Source organism: Mytilus californianus, unplaced genomic scaffold, assembly GCF_021869535.1.
Source record: "Mytilus californianus isolate M0D057914Y unplaced genomic scaffold, xbMytCali1.0.p SCAF_4, whole genome shotgun sequence".
In the NCBI taxonomy this organism is placed as follows: Eukaryota; Metazoa; Mollusca; class Bivalvia; order Mytilida; family Mytilidae; genus Mytilus; species Mytilus californianus.
This window is the reverse complement of record NW_026262690.1, coordinates 23492242-23510922: the sequence shown is the minus strand read 5'-3', so window position 1 is coordinate 23510922 and position 18681 is coordinate 23492242. Positions and strand designations below refer to the sequence as shown.

The 18681-nt window shown below is 32.6% G+C and overlaps 1 protein-coding gene across 1 annotated transcript in view; it reads left to right on the top strand.

The window, feature by feature from the left end:
* Positions 1-18681, top strand: part of LOC127737738 (gamma-tubulin complex component 3 homolog) — a 53180-nt gene that overhangs the window by 22739 nt on the left and 11760 nt on the right. Inside the window, exons 10-19 of the mRNA XM_052248602.1 lie at positions 604-729; positions 1613-1681; positions 4587-4716; positions 5459-5553; positions 6465-6536; positions 9019-9129; positions 9971-10073; positions 13109-13236; positions 13942-14006; positions 18175-18310. Coding sequence (XP_052104562.1) covers positions 604-729; positions 1613-1681; positions 4587-4716; positions 5459-5553; positions 6465-6536; positions 9019-9129; positions 9971-10073; positions 13109-13236; positions 13942-14006; positions 18175-18310 — 1035 coding nt within the window. The remainder of the gene's footprint in view (positions 1-603; positions 730-1612; positions 1682-4586; positions 4717-5458; positions 5554-6464; positions 6537-9018; positions 9130-9970; positions 10074-13108; positions 13237-13941; positions 14007-18174; positions 18311-18681) is intronic.

Genomic DNA, 18681 nt, shown 5'->3' with positions numbered 1-18681 from the left:
TATTTTTATGCCCCCGCTGTAGTAGAGGGGGCATTAAGTTTTACCCTTGTCCGTCTGTACGTCCGTACGTCCCGATATTGATTTCCGTTCTCTAACAAGTTTGCATCAACCAAATGTTATGAAACTCATACACAATGCTTATTACCACAAAACAAAGATCAAGTTTGAATTTGGGTGGTGTCTCTTTTACCTTCCAATAGTTATGCCCCTTTACAAATGGAAAAATTGCTGAAATTTTCGTTTGCGTTCTCTAATTTAAGTTTGCCTCAATCAAATGTTATGATTCTTATACACAGCGCTTATTACCACAAAACACAGATCAAATTTGAATTTTGGTGGCATCACTTTAACCGTTCTAGAGTTATGCCCCTTTACAAATGGAAAAATTGCTGAAATTTTCGTAACCGTTCTCTAATTTAAGTTTGCCTCAATAAAATATTATGAAACTTATACACAATGCTAATTACCACAAAAGCTCAGATCAAGTATGAATTTGGGTAGTGTCACTTTTATAGTTTTTTAGTTATGTCCCTTTATAACGTTACATGCAAGCGTGGGCATCATCTGTGTTTCCCCATTTATTGTTATATTTTATATTTTCAGGCTGGAATTCCAAAAGCTGTAAGACAGTTAGTAGGTAAACTAGCAGAATGTGGTTGGTTGTTTAAAAAGATAAAAAGTTATGTGGAGACCAAAACTGTTGATAAAACATTTGGTCTTGTTGGACAGGTAGGTTATGCTATTTGAATTAATCCTATAAACCTGTTTAATTTACCTTTATAATGGAAAAGAAAGAATATGGTGTATCAATTCTTGACACAAAATCATTACTCAAACTTACTAAAAACAGAAGCAAAGGGACAGCAATTCTATTGATTTTCTTCACCTCAAAGTTACAATGAGACCTTCAGCATTGAGCAAAAATTCAAACCTCACTGCAAGTTTATGACAGCCCCTAGTACCATTGAGATACATTGGTTTACACATTTTTCTGTGCATTACATTTATATCATATTTTCACCAAGCCTAAATACATGCAGTCAACTAGATTTTCCTGTTGATAGTCATTTATTAGGAAAATTTATAACCGTCAAGAGACATTTCATAATTCTGATTAAACAATCTCTTTGAGAATTTGAAGGCCAGATTTTTTCAAACTTCATAGAAATGAAAACTTGCACATATATAAAATTTCTACAAGGTGCATTTATTTATTTTGTTAGGTCAATGTTCAAATGCCTTGTCTAAACTACAAATCGAAACCAACAGAATATATGATCTCAAATGTTTTTACCGTGATCACATTATCAATATAGAAACACATGAATTCTTTCTGTAGCTTACAGTAAGTAATAGATCACTATATTTGATATATAGAATGAGTTTAAGAGATACAAGTCTACCTGACATGGGTGATCTTTCCTGGGTTTCATTTTCATGGATCATTGATAATGTTAAGTTTATGTGATACGAATAGTAAACCCTTGATCTAAAAACTTTCAACTTAAGATTCAATCAAATTCTGACAGTAAAGATGGCAAACCATTTCAGCATGTGCACTCTTGTTTTTTCATAAATAATTTACTCACAATTTTTGTGATTTACATTATAGAGCTTTTGTGCATCATTACATCAAGAACTTACAGAATACTACAGATTGATAGCTGTATTAGAATCACAGGTAGGTATTCTATCATTACATGAAGAACTTACAGAATACTACAGATTGATAGCTGTATTAGAATCACAGGTAGGTATTCTAACATTACATCAAGAACTTACAGAATACTACAGATTGATAGCTGTTTTAGAATGACAGGTATGTATTCTAACATTACATCAAGAACTTACAGAATACTACAGATTGATAGCTGTATTAGAATAACAGGTAGGTATTCTAACATTACAACAAGAACTTACAGAATACTACACATTGATAGCTGTTTTAGAATCACAGGTAGGTATTCTAACATTACATCAAGAACTTACAGAATACTACAGATTGATAGCTATATTAGAATCACAGGTAGGTATTCTAACATTACACCAAGAACTTTAATACAGAATACTACAGATTGATAGCTATATTAGAATCACAGGTAGGTATTCTAACATTACATCAAGAACTTACAGAATACTACAGATTGATAGCTGTTTTAGAATGACAGGTATGTATTCTAACATTACATCAAGAACTTACAGAATACTACAGATTGATAGCTGTATTAGAATAACAGGTAGGTATTCTAACATTACAACAAGAACTTACAGAATACTACACATTGATAGCTGTTTTAGAATCACAGGTAGGTATTCTAACATTACATCAAGAACTTACAGAATACTACAGATTGATAGCTATATTAGAATCACAGGTAGGTATTCTAACATTACACCAAGAACTTTAATACAGAATACTACAGATTGATAGCTATATTAGAATCACAGGTAGGTATTCTAACATTACATCAAGAACTTACAGAATACTACAGATTGATAGCTATATTAGAATCACAGGTAGGTATTCTAACATTACACCAAGAACTTTAATACAGAATACTACAGATTGATAGCTGTATTAGAATCACAGGTAGGTATTCTAACATTACACCAAGAACTTTAATACAGAATACTACAGATTGATAGCTATATTAGAATCACAGGTAGGTATTCTAACATTACATCAAGAACTTACAGAATACTACAGATTGATAGCTATATTAGAATCACAGGTAGGTATTCTAACATTACACCAAGAACTTTAATACAGAATACTACAGATTGATAGCTGTATTAGAATCACAGGTAGGTATTCTAACATTACATCAAGAACTTACAGAATACTACAGATTGATAGCTATATTATAATCACAGGTATGTATTCTAACATTACACGAAGAACTTACAGAATACTACAGATTGATAGCTGTATTAGAATCACAGGTAGGTATTCTAACATTACACGAAGAACTTACAGAATACTACAGATTGATAGCTGTATTAGAATAACAGGTAGGTATTCTAACATTACATCAAGAACTTACAGAATACTACAGATTGATAGCTGTATTATAATCACAGGTATGTATTCTAACATTACACGAAGAACTTACAGAATACTACAGATTGATAGCTGTATTAGAATCACAGGTAGGTATTCTAACATTACACTAAGAACTTTAATACAGAATACTACAGATTGATAGCTGTATTAGAATCACAGGTAGGTATTCTAACATTACACCAAGAACTTTAATACAGAATACTACAGATTGATAGCTATATTAGAATCACAGGTAGGTATTCTAACATTACATCAAGAACTTACAGAATACTACAGATTGATAGCTATATTAGAATCACAGGTAGGTATTCTAACATTACACCAAGAACTTTAATACAGAATACTACAGATTGATAGCTGTATTAGAATCACAGGTAGGTATTCTAACATTACATCAGGAACTTACAGAATACTACAGATTGATAGCTATATTAGAATCACAGGTAGGTATTCTAACATTACATCAAGAACTTACAGAATACTACAGATTGATAGCTATATTAGAATCACAGGTAGGTATTCTAACATTACACCAAGAACTTTAATACAGAATACTACAGATTGATAGCTGTATTAGAATCACAGGTAGGTATTCTAACATTACACCAAGAACTTTAATACAGAATACTACAGATTGATAGCTATATTAGAATCACAGGTAGGTATTCTAACATTACATCAAGAACTTACAGAATACTACAGATTGATAGCTATATTAGAATCACAGGTAGGTATTCTAACATTACACCAAGAACTTTAATACAGAATACTACAGATTGATAGCTGTATTAGAATCACAGGTAGGTATTCTAACATTACATCAGGAACTTACAGAATACTACAGATTGATAGCTGTATTAGAATCACAGGTAGGTATTCTAACATTACAACAAGAACTTACAGAATACTACAGATTGATAGCTGTATTAGAATCACAGGTAGGTATTCTAGCTGTATTAGAATCACAGGTAGGTATTTTAGCTGTTTTAGAATCACAGGTAGGTTTTCTAACATTTACATCATGAAATAGATTAAATCAAAGGGGAAAAAGTCAATGTTTTCAGCATATATACAGCAAGATTGAAACAAAGCTTGAGTATCTACCTATAAGGAACAGTTTATCTACCATTTTGATGAGTAATCTTAATAATAAATAAATTAAGCAAAATGATATCATTTTATCTAAGTGTTGGATTTTGTCAGTTTGTTCTCTGCATTGAGAATTCTGATAGATGTGGGGAAGGTTAACTTATACAAGGGAATATTACTGTGTGATATTTTTAATGACACATGTTCTTGTCATTTTCTGGTAAGGCAATGGATACACCAAATTATTGTCTTCCAGGTATTTTATAGGTAGGTCTTTTATAGACTAACAAAAAAAATGCTTTGCTTTTCTGCTTTTTCTTATCAAGCAATGAGTCTTATGATTTAAGGTTTTCTAATTATTTGCAAACAGAATTTATTGATCACGAAGTTAAAGTTGGATCTCTACTTATAATTAATGCTATATGTTTTATAGCTACACCAAGAATTGGACCAAGGAATAGGTCTTGGTTTCACTGGTCTCTCATTACGACAGCTGTTTGTTTGGACATTTGATCCCTTACACAGACTTAAAACTCTAGCAACCGTGGTGGATGGTTGCAAAGGTAAAATAGTAATATAACATTCTGTCATACTATTAGTGGTGGGGGTATCTATTTATAATTGATAATACAAAGTATGTTATTGAAGAGAGACATGAAGTAATTTTTCCACATTCCATGAAATACAAATACTTACACCATATCTTGACATGCTAATCTGTCAGGTATGAAACATAAATTTACAGTGGAAAATGGCAAACCTTAAAGTAATCATTCAGTTTAACTATGATTAGCGTGACTAAACCATTAAATGGAGTATAATACCTGCAAAACTGAATGATGTCTCTGTCTTAGTATAATTCATCTATCAGATGTTCTTCACATAATTTTTCCCTTGGTAGTTCATCATACATAAGATTATGCCATAAATTTTTCTTCAACATGTAAGAATTTAAGTCTTTGTTCACTATAGTATCATGATGTTACTACATGTGGTCAGTATTTCATACTTTTTAAACTTAAATAGGAACCTTAAAACTTCCATTAAAGATACATGGTACACAGGGATGGCACTTTCAAAATGTGGTTACCACCTATAGAGGTAAATTTAGAATTAAAATTACATTTTCACTATACTTGATACCCATTCATAGTTGAGATTTCAAAGTGACTTCCCTGGGTCCCATGTTTGTTTTTATGGAACAGCTCTTAAAATATTGACATAGGTTATATTTTTCAAAAACTTGTGATTTTTGGTAAGCTACATTGTATTTGCATTTATGATATATTTTAAGGTTCTTTTCAGGTAAAAAAGGTGGAGCTTTGTCATCTTCAGTTTATTCCTATATGTTACATGGAGATCCATTTATTGCATCACTCATTAAACATATTTTAACCATGGTAAGTGTAAAGCTTCTTTGGTCATTTGATGTTGGCATTTATTTTTGGGTTACTTGTGTACAGAGATAATGTTATTTTACATAATTTTATCGCATCTTGAAAGCTTTTGATACATTGATTTAGTTTCTATAATCGTTGTTGCCAAAAATAATATTTTGTTCTTTTTATTCTAAATTAAGAATATTTGTTCTTCATTTTTCTGAAATACTTGAAGTAAATATCTTGAAAAATCAGAACACATGGAGTCTGTTTTGTTTCATGTCAGCTTGTTTTGAACGGTACCCTATTTCAACATCACAGATAATAACTTACAAAAGTCACACAACTTGAAAACATTGGTTAACATTTAAAGATAATAAATCTACAGATCCTATTTACTAGATCAAGAAATCATGATTTTGCTTGCAAACTGTTTGAAAGACTGTTCATCATCTTGCTTTTTATGTTCGTCTATTTACTTTATGATGACCGTCCATTGATTTCCTTAAAAAGGTTGTGTTGTCTAACTTGGCTGCATTGATATCTGATAAAAACAGGCAGCATGTAGGAGAAAGAGCAAAGAGTGGTCGACTAACAATCTGAACAATGTGTTTCGGGTAGTGTGCCATGTCTTTCTGTGGACTTCTAGCACTTTAAGAATGATGGTCAGCCTGTTGGTCTAGTACTCAGCAGGGTTAATATTCATGTCACACTAACATTTTCTCATCCTGAATATGCATTTAAATCCTGCTTGACATTATTCAGCCATTCATAATCTTCATCTCCATGCTGTATTCATCCACCTTTTGCTTTATTATTAATTATTTTATCCAACATTGCAAGTGTGTCCCTTAGTATTTTTTATGCCCCACCTACGATAGTGATCAATGGTTAAAAAATGTATGAATTATATCTGATGTTTATATTTGTAGGTTGCCCAGCCAATTTACTGTACACTTGTAAGGTGGATATATGATGGTGAATTAGAAGATACTCATGATGAGGTAAATAGATTATCTATTGTAAAAAAAATACACAAATCTATATATACATGTATCAACCAGGGCTTCCAAAACAGTTGTATTGTCCGGACTTGACCATTATTTTTTAATTGTTTTGATGAGCCCGAAATGGACATATATCGTGGGTTTTCCATTCTAACATAATTCAGAAAAAAAATGAAGTTTATGTGATCTTTTTGATCTGACCTTTTGCCTTAAACAATGACACATTTCCGGTCATAAAAGTGGCATGATGAATAAGTACTATCAGAACAAACCCTACTTTAATACCTTCTAATTACAATCGAGGTTAATTAGTTGTCTGACAGCTAAAATTTACCTGTTCAGGTGATAGGTAAACTATTTTGTTCCAGACATTGATCGGTCTATTTAAAGTTATTTTCTTAAATTTCAGCGGTTTGTGTCTGATTAATTTAGGCAAAATGATTAACATTATCAGAAATGCATATATAAATATGATTTGATGAAATATTTAAAAATGAAGTAATAAGGGCTATTCCATTAAAATGTATGTGGGAGGGTAGGAAGGGAAGTTTAATTATTGAATGTGGGTTGTGGGTCTTTTTTCAGTATGCGTCTATTACCATTATGCAAAATTATCTAAAAATGGTTCTTGGTTGTAGGGATATTTTGAAAGTCCCTTCCTACCCTCCCACATATATTTTAATGGAATAGCCTTAAAGGTTTTTAGCGAAAAATCGTCAGAACCACGGTGTTTGAACACGTACATGTGTGCACAGGTGTGATATTTAATTATGCATCCGAATTCTCAAAAATGCTAAAATTATCATTGATACCTTTATCTAATGTTCATTTCGAGTATTCTTAAAGAAATTACGTGGAAAGAGCTACTTAAACTCTATCATGCTTTGTAAACGTACACGGATTTTACCCATCCATCTCTGGTCCGTGTTCTACCATTGTCAAGTCAACATCCGTTATTAGGAAATTGTACTTTTTATATCGAAAATAAAGTTTTTGACAGTGTAATTTTGCACAAATAGAGAGTCTAAAGCAGATATTAGTATGCAGGTGTTGCACACTTCAAATAATGTGCTGTCAATAAAACAGTTAAAGTTCAATAATCAAATTTATATCAAAAGTCAAATTTAATATCATTTTTATGTCAATCATTGTTTATATGATGCTCAACTGATTACCATGATTGCCTTTTGTTACTAAGTCTTAATGGATTAAAATCAAGATAAGATTAAAAAAAAAAAAAGTGAGACTGGCTGAAATATTTTTTGGAAGCCCTGGTATCAACCCTATGAATTCATATAATTCATAGTTTCAAAACATATTTTTCTCATGTTTCAAGGAGTGCTGTTAAAAACAATTGCTTTGTTTATCTTGGTTTTATTGAAACATCTTCAATGTCTTAATTTTTTGAATGCTAGATTTTTGTCTCGCCTTGACGGAGTCAAAAAGCGAGACATAGGTATGCTGTTTCCTGCGGCGGCAGCAGCGGCGGCGTGAACAATGTATTAGTTTGTGATTAGGTCTAGGTCATGGTGAACCACTAGTGGTAGGTCAATGATATTTGGTATGCAGTTGTATTAGCATTGGCACATCTCATTACCATGGAGATTATTTGGCCCCGCCCCCTCAGTCAAGGTCTATTGACTTTGAAACTTTTCATAGTTTACATGTATTAGTTTGTGATTAGGTCAATTTATGGGGAACCACTAGTGGTAGGTCAATGATATTTGGTATGCAGTTGTATAAGCATTGGCATATCTCATTTCCATGGAGATTATTTGGCTCCGCCCCCTTAGTCATGGTCTATAGACTTTGAAAATTTTGCTAAGTTAACATGTATTAGTATGTGATTAGGTCAGTTCAAGGGGAACCATTAGTGGAAGGCCAATGTTGATTGGTGTTCAGTTGTATAAGCATTAGCACATCTCATTTCCATGGAGAATATTTGGCCCTGCCCCCTCAGTCATGGTCTATTGACTTTGAAACTTTTGCTTAGTTTACATGTATTAGTTTGTGATTAAATCAGTTTAAGATGAACTGCTAATGTTAAGTCAATGATATTTGGTATGCAAATGCATTGGCATTTGCAAGTGTCGTTTCCATGGAGATTATATAGCCCCACCCCTGGTTCATTGACTTTGGAACTTTTACATAGTTTACAAGTTAATGTTTGTGTTTAGGTTTGTTTAAAGGGAACGACTTATAATAAGTCAATGGTATTTGGTATGCAGTTGTATTAGCATTGGCACATCTCATTCCATGGAGATTGTTTAGCCATGTACCTTCAGTCATGGTTCATTGACTTTGAATATTTGCATAACTTACATGTTAAAGTATTGCTATTTTAATTTCAACATTTGCATTATCAAAATTACAAAAAGGCGAGACATATCTCTGTGATAACAGTTTATTAAAAGGAGTTGCACATGTTAAGTAGAAAAAAGCTTGTCATATATTGATGGATGTAATACTTTTTTTCCAGTTCTTTGTAGCCTCTGACCCTACCGTGAAGAATGACAGACTATGGCATGATAAATACAGTCTGAGGAAATCAATGATTCCTAACTTTGTAACTACAGACCAAGCCAGAAGGGTATGAACACTCTGAATTTTGTACACTAACTTCAAAGGAAGGGATAAATATTTTGTTTCTGTTCTCTTGTATGTAATACATTTCTGTTGCATTTTCTTGGCAACTAAAAATCATAGCTTCTTGATATATATATTACACCAGTGAAGTTTCATCTAGTTGTTCCTTAACACGTAACACACTCTTCTTTAGATTTTCTACCTCATGTTGAAACATTTATCTTTATAACATTGTGCTCATATATATTTAAATTTCTGTAAGATTTTTCTCAACATATACATGTAGCATCTTGATTTATGGCACTAGCTTCACCTTTTTATGCTCTACTGGATGACATGTTTTTAGTTCCTTGGATTTTTTACTTCCTGTTTGTCAAAAACATATATCTTTAAAATGTTGTTCACATATATGAATTTTTTGTCATATTCTTCTAAGCAACTGCAAGTCATACCTTCTTGATTACGTGAGGGTATAATTAGGGAGATCACAGTGTATTTTGTTCATCTTAATCTCAGTTAGAGGTAGGTGTGATGCAATTTCATTTTAAGAATAGGACATATATTACAGGAGTTTTGATATGTCCCAAAATTGGTTTCCTTTCTCTAAGTTTAGTTTGCCTCAACCAAATGTTATGAAACTTATACACAGTGCTTATTACCACAAAACACAGATCAAGTTCGAATTTGGGATGCGTCACTTTTACCGTTCTAGAGTTATGCCCCTTTATAAATGGAAAAATTGCAGTTCACTAGTGTCCCTTTATAACGTTAAATGCAAGCGGGGGCATCTCCATTTATTTATAGATTAAATAATGTAAGAAAATGTAATGATTTCTTTCTTTCAGATCCTGCTGACTGGAAAATCAATTAATTATCTACGCCAAGTATGTAAAGACACAGCTCCTATTAAAGGGAGAGAAAAAAGTATTGAAATAGACAGAAATAATGGTATGGTACAGCGTATTTGACATGCTTTTGAATTTGGATATGAATCATTTGGTAGATTTGTTTGTTCACTTACCTCAAGTTTCTTTAAATGTACTCTCAGCACAACTTATGTGTCAGAAAATAGAGAAAAAAGAATGATTAGTTTTTTGCTGAAATAGAGTTTTGGCTTATTTGCAGCTGTTTAGAGCTATTACTGTTAAATATATAGCTCACCCCAACAGTGAAATGATAATTTATTTCAGCCTGAAAAAAGTGTTTTTATTTTATTAAATGTTGACAATTGTAAACATACCACACTAAAAGTTTGGACAATAAGAAATAACTATAGTATTGGGGTGAATAAAGTAATGACTTACAGCTTGAAAATGGACGATAAGAAATAACTGTAGTATTGGGGTGAATAAGGTAATGACTTACAGCTTGAGAATGGACAATAAGAAATAACTGTAGTATTGTGGTGAATAAGGTAATGACTTACAGCTTGAGAATGGACAATAAGAAATAACTAGAGTATTGGGGTGAATAAGGTAATGACTTACAGCTTGAAAATGGACGATAAGAAATAACTGTAGTATTGGGGTGAATAAGGTAATGACTTACAGCTTGAAAATGGACGATAAGAAATAACTGTAGTATTGGGGTGAATAAGGTCATGACTTACAGCTTGAGAATGGACAATAAGAAATAACTATAGTATTGGGGTGATTAAGGTAATGACTTACAGCTTGAGAATGGACAATAAGAAATAACTAGAGTATTGGGGTGAATAAGGTAATGACTTACAGCTTGAGAATGGACAATAAGAAATAACTATAGTATTGGGGTGAATAAGGTAATGACTTACAGCTTGAGAATGGACAATAAGAAATAACTAGAGTATTGGGGTGAATAAGGTAATGACTTACAGCTTGAGAATGGACGATAAGAAATAACTATAGTATTGGGGTGAATAAGGTAATGACTTACAGCTTGAGAATGGACGATAAGAAATAACTAGAGTATTGGGGTGAATAAGGTAATGACTTACAGCTTGAGAATGGACGATAAGAAATAACAGTAGTATTGGGGTGAATAAGGTAATGACTAACAGCTTGAGAATGGACGATAAGAAATAACTATAGTATTGGGGTGAATAAGGTAATGACTTACAGCTTGAGAATGGACAATAAGAAATAACTGTAGTATTGGGGTGAATAAGGTAATGACTTTCAGCTTGAGAATGGACAATAAGAAATAACTATAGTATTGGGGTGAATAAGGTAATGACTTACAGCTTGAGAATGGACAATAAGAAATAACTAGAGTATTGGGGTGAATAAGGTAATGACTTACAGCTTGAGAATGGACGATAAGAAATAAATGTAGTATTGGGGTGAATAAGGTAATGACTTACAGCTTGAGAATGGACAATAAGAAATAACAGTAGTATTGGGGTGAATAAGGTAATGACTTACAGCTTGAGAATGGACAATAAGAAATAACTGTAGTATTGGGGTGAATAAGGTAATGACTTACAGCTCGAGAATGGACGATAAGAAATAACTATAGTATTGGGGTGAATAAGGTAATGACTTACAGCTTGAGAATGGACAATAAGAAATAACTATAGTATTGGGGTGAATAAGGTAATGACTTACAGCTTGAGAATGGACAATAAGAAATAACTATAGTATTGGGGTGAATAAGGTAATGACTTACAGCTTGAGAATGGACAATAAGAAATAACTAGAGTATTGGGGTGAATAAGGTAATGACTTACAGCTTGAAAATGGACGATAAGAAATAACTGTAGTATTGGGGTGAATAAGGTAATGACTTACAGCTTGAGAATGGACAATAAGAAATAACTGTAGTATTGGGGTGAATAAGGTAATGACTTACAGCTTGAGAATGGACAATAAGAAATAACTAGAGTATTGGGGTGAATAAGGTAATGACTTACAGCTTGAGAATGGACGATAAGAAATAAATGTAGTATTGGGGTGAATAAGGTAATGACTTACAGCTTGAGAATGGACAATAAGAAATAACTGTAGTATTGGGGTGAATAAGGTAATGACTTACAGCTTGAAAATGGACGATAAGAAATAACTGTAGTATTGGGGTGAATAAGGTAATGACTTACAGCTTGAGAATGGACAATAAGAAATAACTGTAGTATTGGGGTGAATAAGGTAATGACTTACAGCTTGAGAATGGACAATAAGAAATAACTAGAGTATTGGGGTGAATAAGGTAATGACTTACAGCTTGAGAATGGACGATAAGAAATAAATGTAGTATTGGGGTGAATAAGGTAATGACTTACAGCTTGAGAATGGACAATAAGAAATAACAGTAGTATTGGGGTGAATAAGGTAATGACTTACAGCTTGAGAATGGACAATAAGAAATAACTGTAGTATTGGGGTGAATAAGGTAATGACTTACAGCTCGAGAATGGACGATAAGAAATAACTATAGTATTGGGGTGAATAAGGTAATGACTTACAGCTTGAGAATGGACAATAAGAAATAACTATAGTATTGGGGTGAATAAGGTAATGACTTACAGCTTGAGAATGGACAATAAGAAATAACTATAGTATTGGGGTGAATAAGGTAATGACTTACAGCTTGAGAATGGACGATAAGAAATAACTAGAGTATTGGGGTGAATAAGGTAATGACTTACAGCTTGAGAATGGACAATAAGAAATAACTAGAGTATTGGGGTGAATAAGGTAATGACTTACAGCTTGAGAATGGACAATAAGAAATAACTATAGTATTGGGGTGAATAAGGTAATGACTTACAGCTTGAGAATGGACAATAAGAAATAACTAGAGTATTGGGGTGAATAAGGTAATGACTTACAGCTTGAGAATGGACAATAAGAAATAACTAGAGTATTGGGGTGAATAAGGTAATGACTTACAGCTTGAGAATGGACAATAAGAAATAACTATAGTATTGGGGTGAATAAGGTAATGACTTACAGCTTGAGAACCTGTTTGTGAATGATGATTATTTCAAAATAAATATTTATTTACAGCCTATGTTATGTTCATGCAAGATACAACCACAGAGTTCCAGAATATAATTGATGAGGCTTACAAAGATACTAGTCTTCATCTTCTAGATGTTTTACATGAAAAATATAAATTCTTAGATCACTTGAAGGTAAGTTAAGAGTTTGTATGATGTTGGTTAGCATATTACGATTCTGTATTATCCGGTGAAAAACCTATGTATAATGTATTCACAAAGTTTGTTTTTTACCTGCTGGTCCAAAGGTGGAAGCAGATCTAGTAACCACTTGACTCTATCTGTCTGTCTGTCCGTCAGAAAACTTTTGTCAAAGTTTGTCAAAAGGTTTCTATGACGGGGAATAATATAATATTTGGTCTGCAGCCTTACAAATTTGAGTTGTAGTGAGTAAGCAATTTCTACATACTGTGGATTCATTTATTTTCGTGGGTACCAATTTTCGTGGATTGAGGAAAACTTGCATTTTTGTGGATACTTTGATTTTGTGGTTTTGCCAAAGTCTGCATACAATCTTATAGAAAATTTGTAATTCGTTGAACATTTAAATTCATGGTTTACCTGTACCCAAGAAATCCATGAAAATTGGTACCCAATGAATAATAAGAATCCACAGTATGCCAAAGTGATTGGAGCTGTGGAGTAGGAAGAAAAATGGTAACTTCAGGGTTGTTAATTATATGTCAGATTTAAAAACAAAAACAAAAAGTCTTTTTTACAAGCATTTTTTATTTATTTTTAAAAGTAAAAGTTCACCTATTTTTACATTGTAATTTTAAAAATTGTGTAGTTACATGATTTACATACTTAGACCTGTAATGTTTTTCCTGTTTCAACTAGGCAATGAGAAGATACCTTCTTCTGGGCCAAGGTGACTTCATAAGACATTTAATGGATTTATTAGAGTAAGTTTTTCAAGTGTAGAGCATAAAAATCATTATATTAGATGCTAGAAAATGCATCACATATGTCATTTACATAATGCTGAAAATTTGCTGCTTTTTATATTTGTTTTTGTACTATAAAACTGATTTTCATAGAAATAGACCTACAAATAAGTTAAATTTCAAAGATAGCGGAAAGTTCCCATAGAACATAAATTGGGAGTTGCATAAGACCAAGAAAAAAAATATGTTGCATTTCCTGTTACTATCCTGAAAGAAGTAAGGGTTGACCAAATCTTTTTTGCACAACTCATTAAAGGAATAGAAGCATTATATAATTTAAATCGCAAAAATAGTTAGGAAGTTGATCTTTGTGAATGTATTTCCATTACTTAAGACTATTTTGGAAGCTGATTCATCCTTTTAAAGGGTCGTCTATGGCCGAGTGGTCTAATTTGTTTAATATACAGTTGTCACTAACCAATCAACTCTGAGTTTGTGAGTTGGAACCTACGTTAAGGTGTGTTAGCTCCAAACTTTATTGCAAGGATTTCCTACTGAAATCAGTGGTTTTTGTCTCACCTTGGCGGAGTCAAAAAGCGAGACATAGGTATGCTGTTTCCGGTGGCGGCGGCAGCGTCAACAATGTATTAGTGTGTGATTAGGTCTAGTTCATGGTGAACCACTAGTGTTAGGTCAATGATATTTGGTATGCAGTTGTATTAGCATTGGCACATCTCATTACCATGGAGATTATTTGGCCCCGCCCCCTCAGTCAAGGTCTATTGACTTTGAAACTTTTCATAGTTTACATGTATTAGTTTGTGATTAGGTCAATTTATGGGGAACCACTAGTGGTAGGTCAATGATATTTGGTATGCAGTTGTATAAGCATTGGCATATCTCATTACCATGGAGATTATTTGGCCCCGCCCCCTCAGTCAAGGTCTATTGACTTTGAAACTTTTCATAGTTTACATGTATTAGTTTGTAATTAGGTCAATTTATGGGGAACCATTAGTGGTAGGTCAATGTTAATTGGTGTTCAGTTGTATAAGCATTGGCATATCTCATTACCATGGAGATTACTTGGCCACCCCTGATCATGGTTCATTGATTTTGAAACTTTTACATAGTTTTACAAGTTAATGTTTGTGTTTAGGTTTGTTTAAAGGGAACGACTTATAATAAGTCAATGGTTTTTGGTATGCAGTTGAATTAGCATTGGCACATCTCATTCCATGGAGATTGTTTAGCCATGTACCTTCAGTCATGGTTCATCGACTTTGAATATTTACATAACTTACATGTTAAAGTGTTGCTATTTTATAATTTCAACATTTGCATTATCAAAATTACAAAAAGGTGAGACATATCCAGGGCTTCCAAAACGGTCATATATTCCGGACTTGACCGAAACTTTCATAAAAAGACCGGCTGCTCTCAGCCTCAAACGGTCAAATAGAATTGGTGTGCCACATTTTGTTAATCAAGGCATTTTCATGAAACGGTCATTTCAATTTTTACCAACTACCGATCGATAAAAATGTCCGTTTGGGGCTTTGGGCATGTCCGTTTGGGCATTTTAGTTTATAATTGTGGTAATCTATTTCACAAAGATATTTCGGTCATAATTGGGTTTAATAAAACAGAAGCAGCATATTTCAGATACTTTGAAGTGTCTCAGTTAGTCTAATCCTCTGGTTACATAAATGTACGGCTTGGTCTTTAGCTTGTGTACATCAATAAAAAGTAGAAAAAACACGTTTTCTTTTATTTAAATAACAATAAGCTGTCAAACAATTATCCCTTCAATAAGTTATATTGAAGCCATAAATCATTCACTGATTACAGGTTTGTTACCTTTGATGAGGTGTCCTTAGCTTGTCTTTATCAATAGAATTAATGATGCATAACAATAAAGGTAATCAGGTAAACGAGGTCAAACATGTAAGTGTGTATGGAACAACATCCTATTTAATTAGGCTTTATAGATATTATTTCAAATGAGCATTCAGTTTAAAAAAGTATCCTGATATTTAAAAGTTATTCTTCAAATAAGGATATTTATAAATGAATAAGTATGATATATATTATTTTATTTAACACTGTACATGGTGTTAAATACTGGGGTACTCTCAAGGGGAAAATTTACTAAAATATATAGGAAAAACACCGAGAATAGCTTCGCTTGGGTATACCAAGCTGAGTTGTCCAATAAATAAGGGGGGCGTTCTCTATTCTTGTTTTCATATTAAAAACTGTTTTTATAATTAAAATCATAAAGAATAATATCCAATCATGACAATCTCCGACTGTTATAAAGACTTTGTCTCAAATTGAACTTTACAAATCTGCCATCATGGGCAAACGTAAACGTGACGATTCCGATCAAAATTCGAAATCTGCTAAAAATGCTAGAAGCTTTATTCATAAATGGTTACAACTGTTTTTATGGTTAAGATTTGACAGTATGCTAAATGCCATGTTTTGTGACATTTGTCAAAAACATAAACTTAAAAATAACTTTGTAAAGCCAAATTTTCGAAAGTCAGCCGTTGTAGAGCATGCTAATAGCAATGACCACATTCAAGCTCTTAAATTAGAGACAGCTTCCAAAAGTAATCCATTTGTATCCGTATTTGAGAAAGTTCATGAAAAGACTGACAACGCAATGTGCACCTTGTTCCGTAATGCTTACTTTATTGCTAAAGAAAACTTACCAATGGACAAATTTCAGTCAATAAATGATTTAACTAAGTTAAATGGTGCCGTGATCACTTCTAAATTATATCAAGAGAACAATGCCTGCTCCGAATTTATTCAGACAATTTCCGATGTTATAGAGAAAGATGTGATGTCCGACGTAAAGTTAAGTCCCGCCGTGGGAATTATGATCGACGAGTCAACTGATCTGGCTACGCAAAACATTTAATTTTGATCAACTTATGAGGATAAGCTTAGTAGGTGTAGATGTTAAAGACTTTGACCCTGTTCCTGCTATCCGCAAATGGCAATCCGTTCGTAACCGCCATGTTTATCAGAACAATGCATTTAGCAAGCTCATGAATGTAAAATCTTAAATTAGACTAAATGAACTCTAATCTTGTGCTGTGATCTGTGCTTCTTTTCAATGTGCTCATTGTAATATTTATTGCGTGTGTTTGTCAACATTGTGCTCTTCTGATAGTTTATTGTTGTTATATGCTTACATAAAATATCATGTTGTTATTCATTAAATTATTTATCAACTGAGTATGTTTTTATTTATTCCTTATTTCTAAATCAGGTTGGGAAATTGTACAAAGAAAAATGTTATCACTGTTCAGTAGATTTTACACGGTTTAAAACAATATCCTTCATTGGGCCTCCTCAATGTTATCTATAAATACCGCATCAGTTGTAAAAGTCACGTGGTCAGGTAATCAATACACAAAAAGAAAAGTATCACGTGTATTGATGATCAAGTTGTACTGCAATTAAAGCCAACATCAACAGTTTCAAATAAGATGGCCTTAATTTACAAAGTGTTAAGTACTCACAGAGAGAAGATAGATTATATAAACAGAAACAAAAACATGAGAACAGTCAGGTACTGAAGCTGATTGATGCAATGATGGTTACTGTACTACGATACACAGAAAAATGACACAATACCGAGGATAATATTTTATTTATTTTTAGAATGAAGAAAACAAAACAGTTATAAATAATTTTATTGCATATAACACTACTAATTATTTAGACACATATATTAATTTATGCATCCTCTCAGTTACATTTAAGTATCCAGCTGATCACTGACCGTCAAAAATATTTCTTTGAAAAATGTCCGGCTGTCGTCAGGAAATTTTGGAAGCCCTGGACATATCTCTGTGATAACAGTTTATTTCCAGGTATTATGGCTTCTGGCATAAATAAAAACTGGCCCCTGTGATATAGTATAGTTGTTTATAAAACCAACAATTAATCAATCGTTCTAATACAATGTTTCGACATCAAATTCTTTATGTAAAATACAAGTGAAGGTGAAATGAGATGGTTTGGGTTTATACTTGAAACAGGTTTTTTTTTGCCTATCTTATGCCTAACTTATGTTTTCTGATTAACCAGTCCATTTCTGGAAAATTTTGTTACATTTAATTTAGTGTGTGAAGCAAACAAATTTCATGTAATATTATGTTTTCAGAGAAGATTTAGCTAAGCCAGCAGGTAACTTATATCTACACAACTTAACAGGAATACTAGAGACAGCAATCAGAGCCACAAATGCTCAGTTTGATGATTCTGATATTCTGAAGAGACTTGATGTTCGCTTGTTGGAGGTTTGTTTAGAAAAATATGATGTATTGCAATACTTTGTTGTTTTTATACGCCCATTTACGGGACGTATTATGGTATACCGTTGTCCGTCCGTAGTCGACATGTCAGACAATAACTCAAAAATGCCAAACCAATTTGCATGAAATTTTGGTGAATTTTTTATATCGCTTGACGTGAGCTCCCTTTCGATTTTTATAAATTTTAGATTTTACGTTTCCAAGTTATGGGATTTTATTTATTAAAAAAGGGGGATTTAACAGTTTTCGGACAATAACTCAAAAACACTTTCACCAATTTGCAAGAAACTTTATCAAATTGTTTATATCTATTGACATAAGCTCCCTTTTGATTTTTATGAATTTTAGAGTTTTCA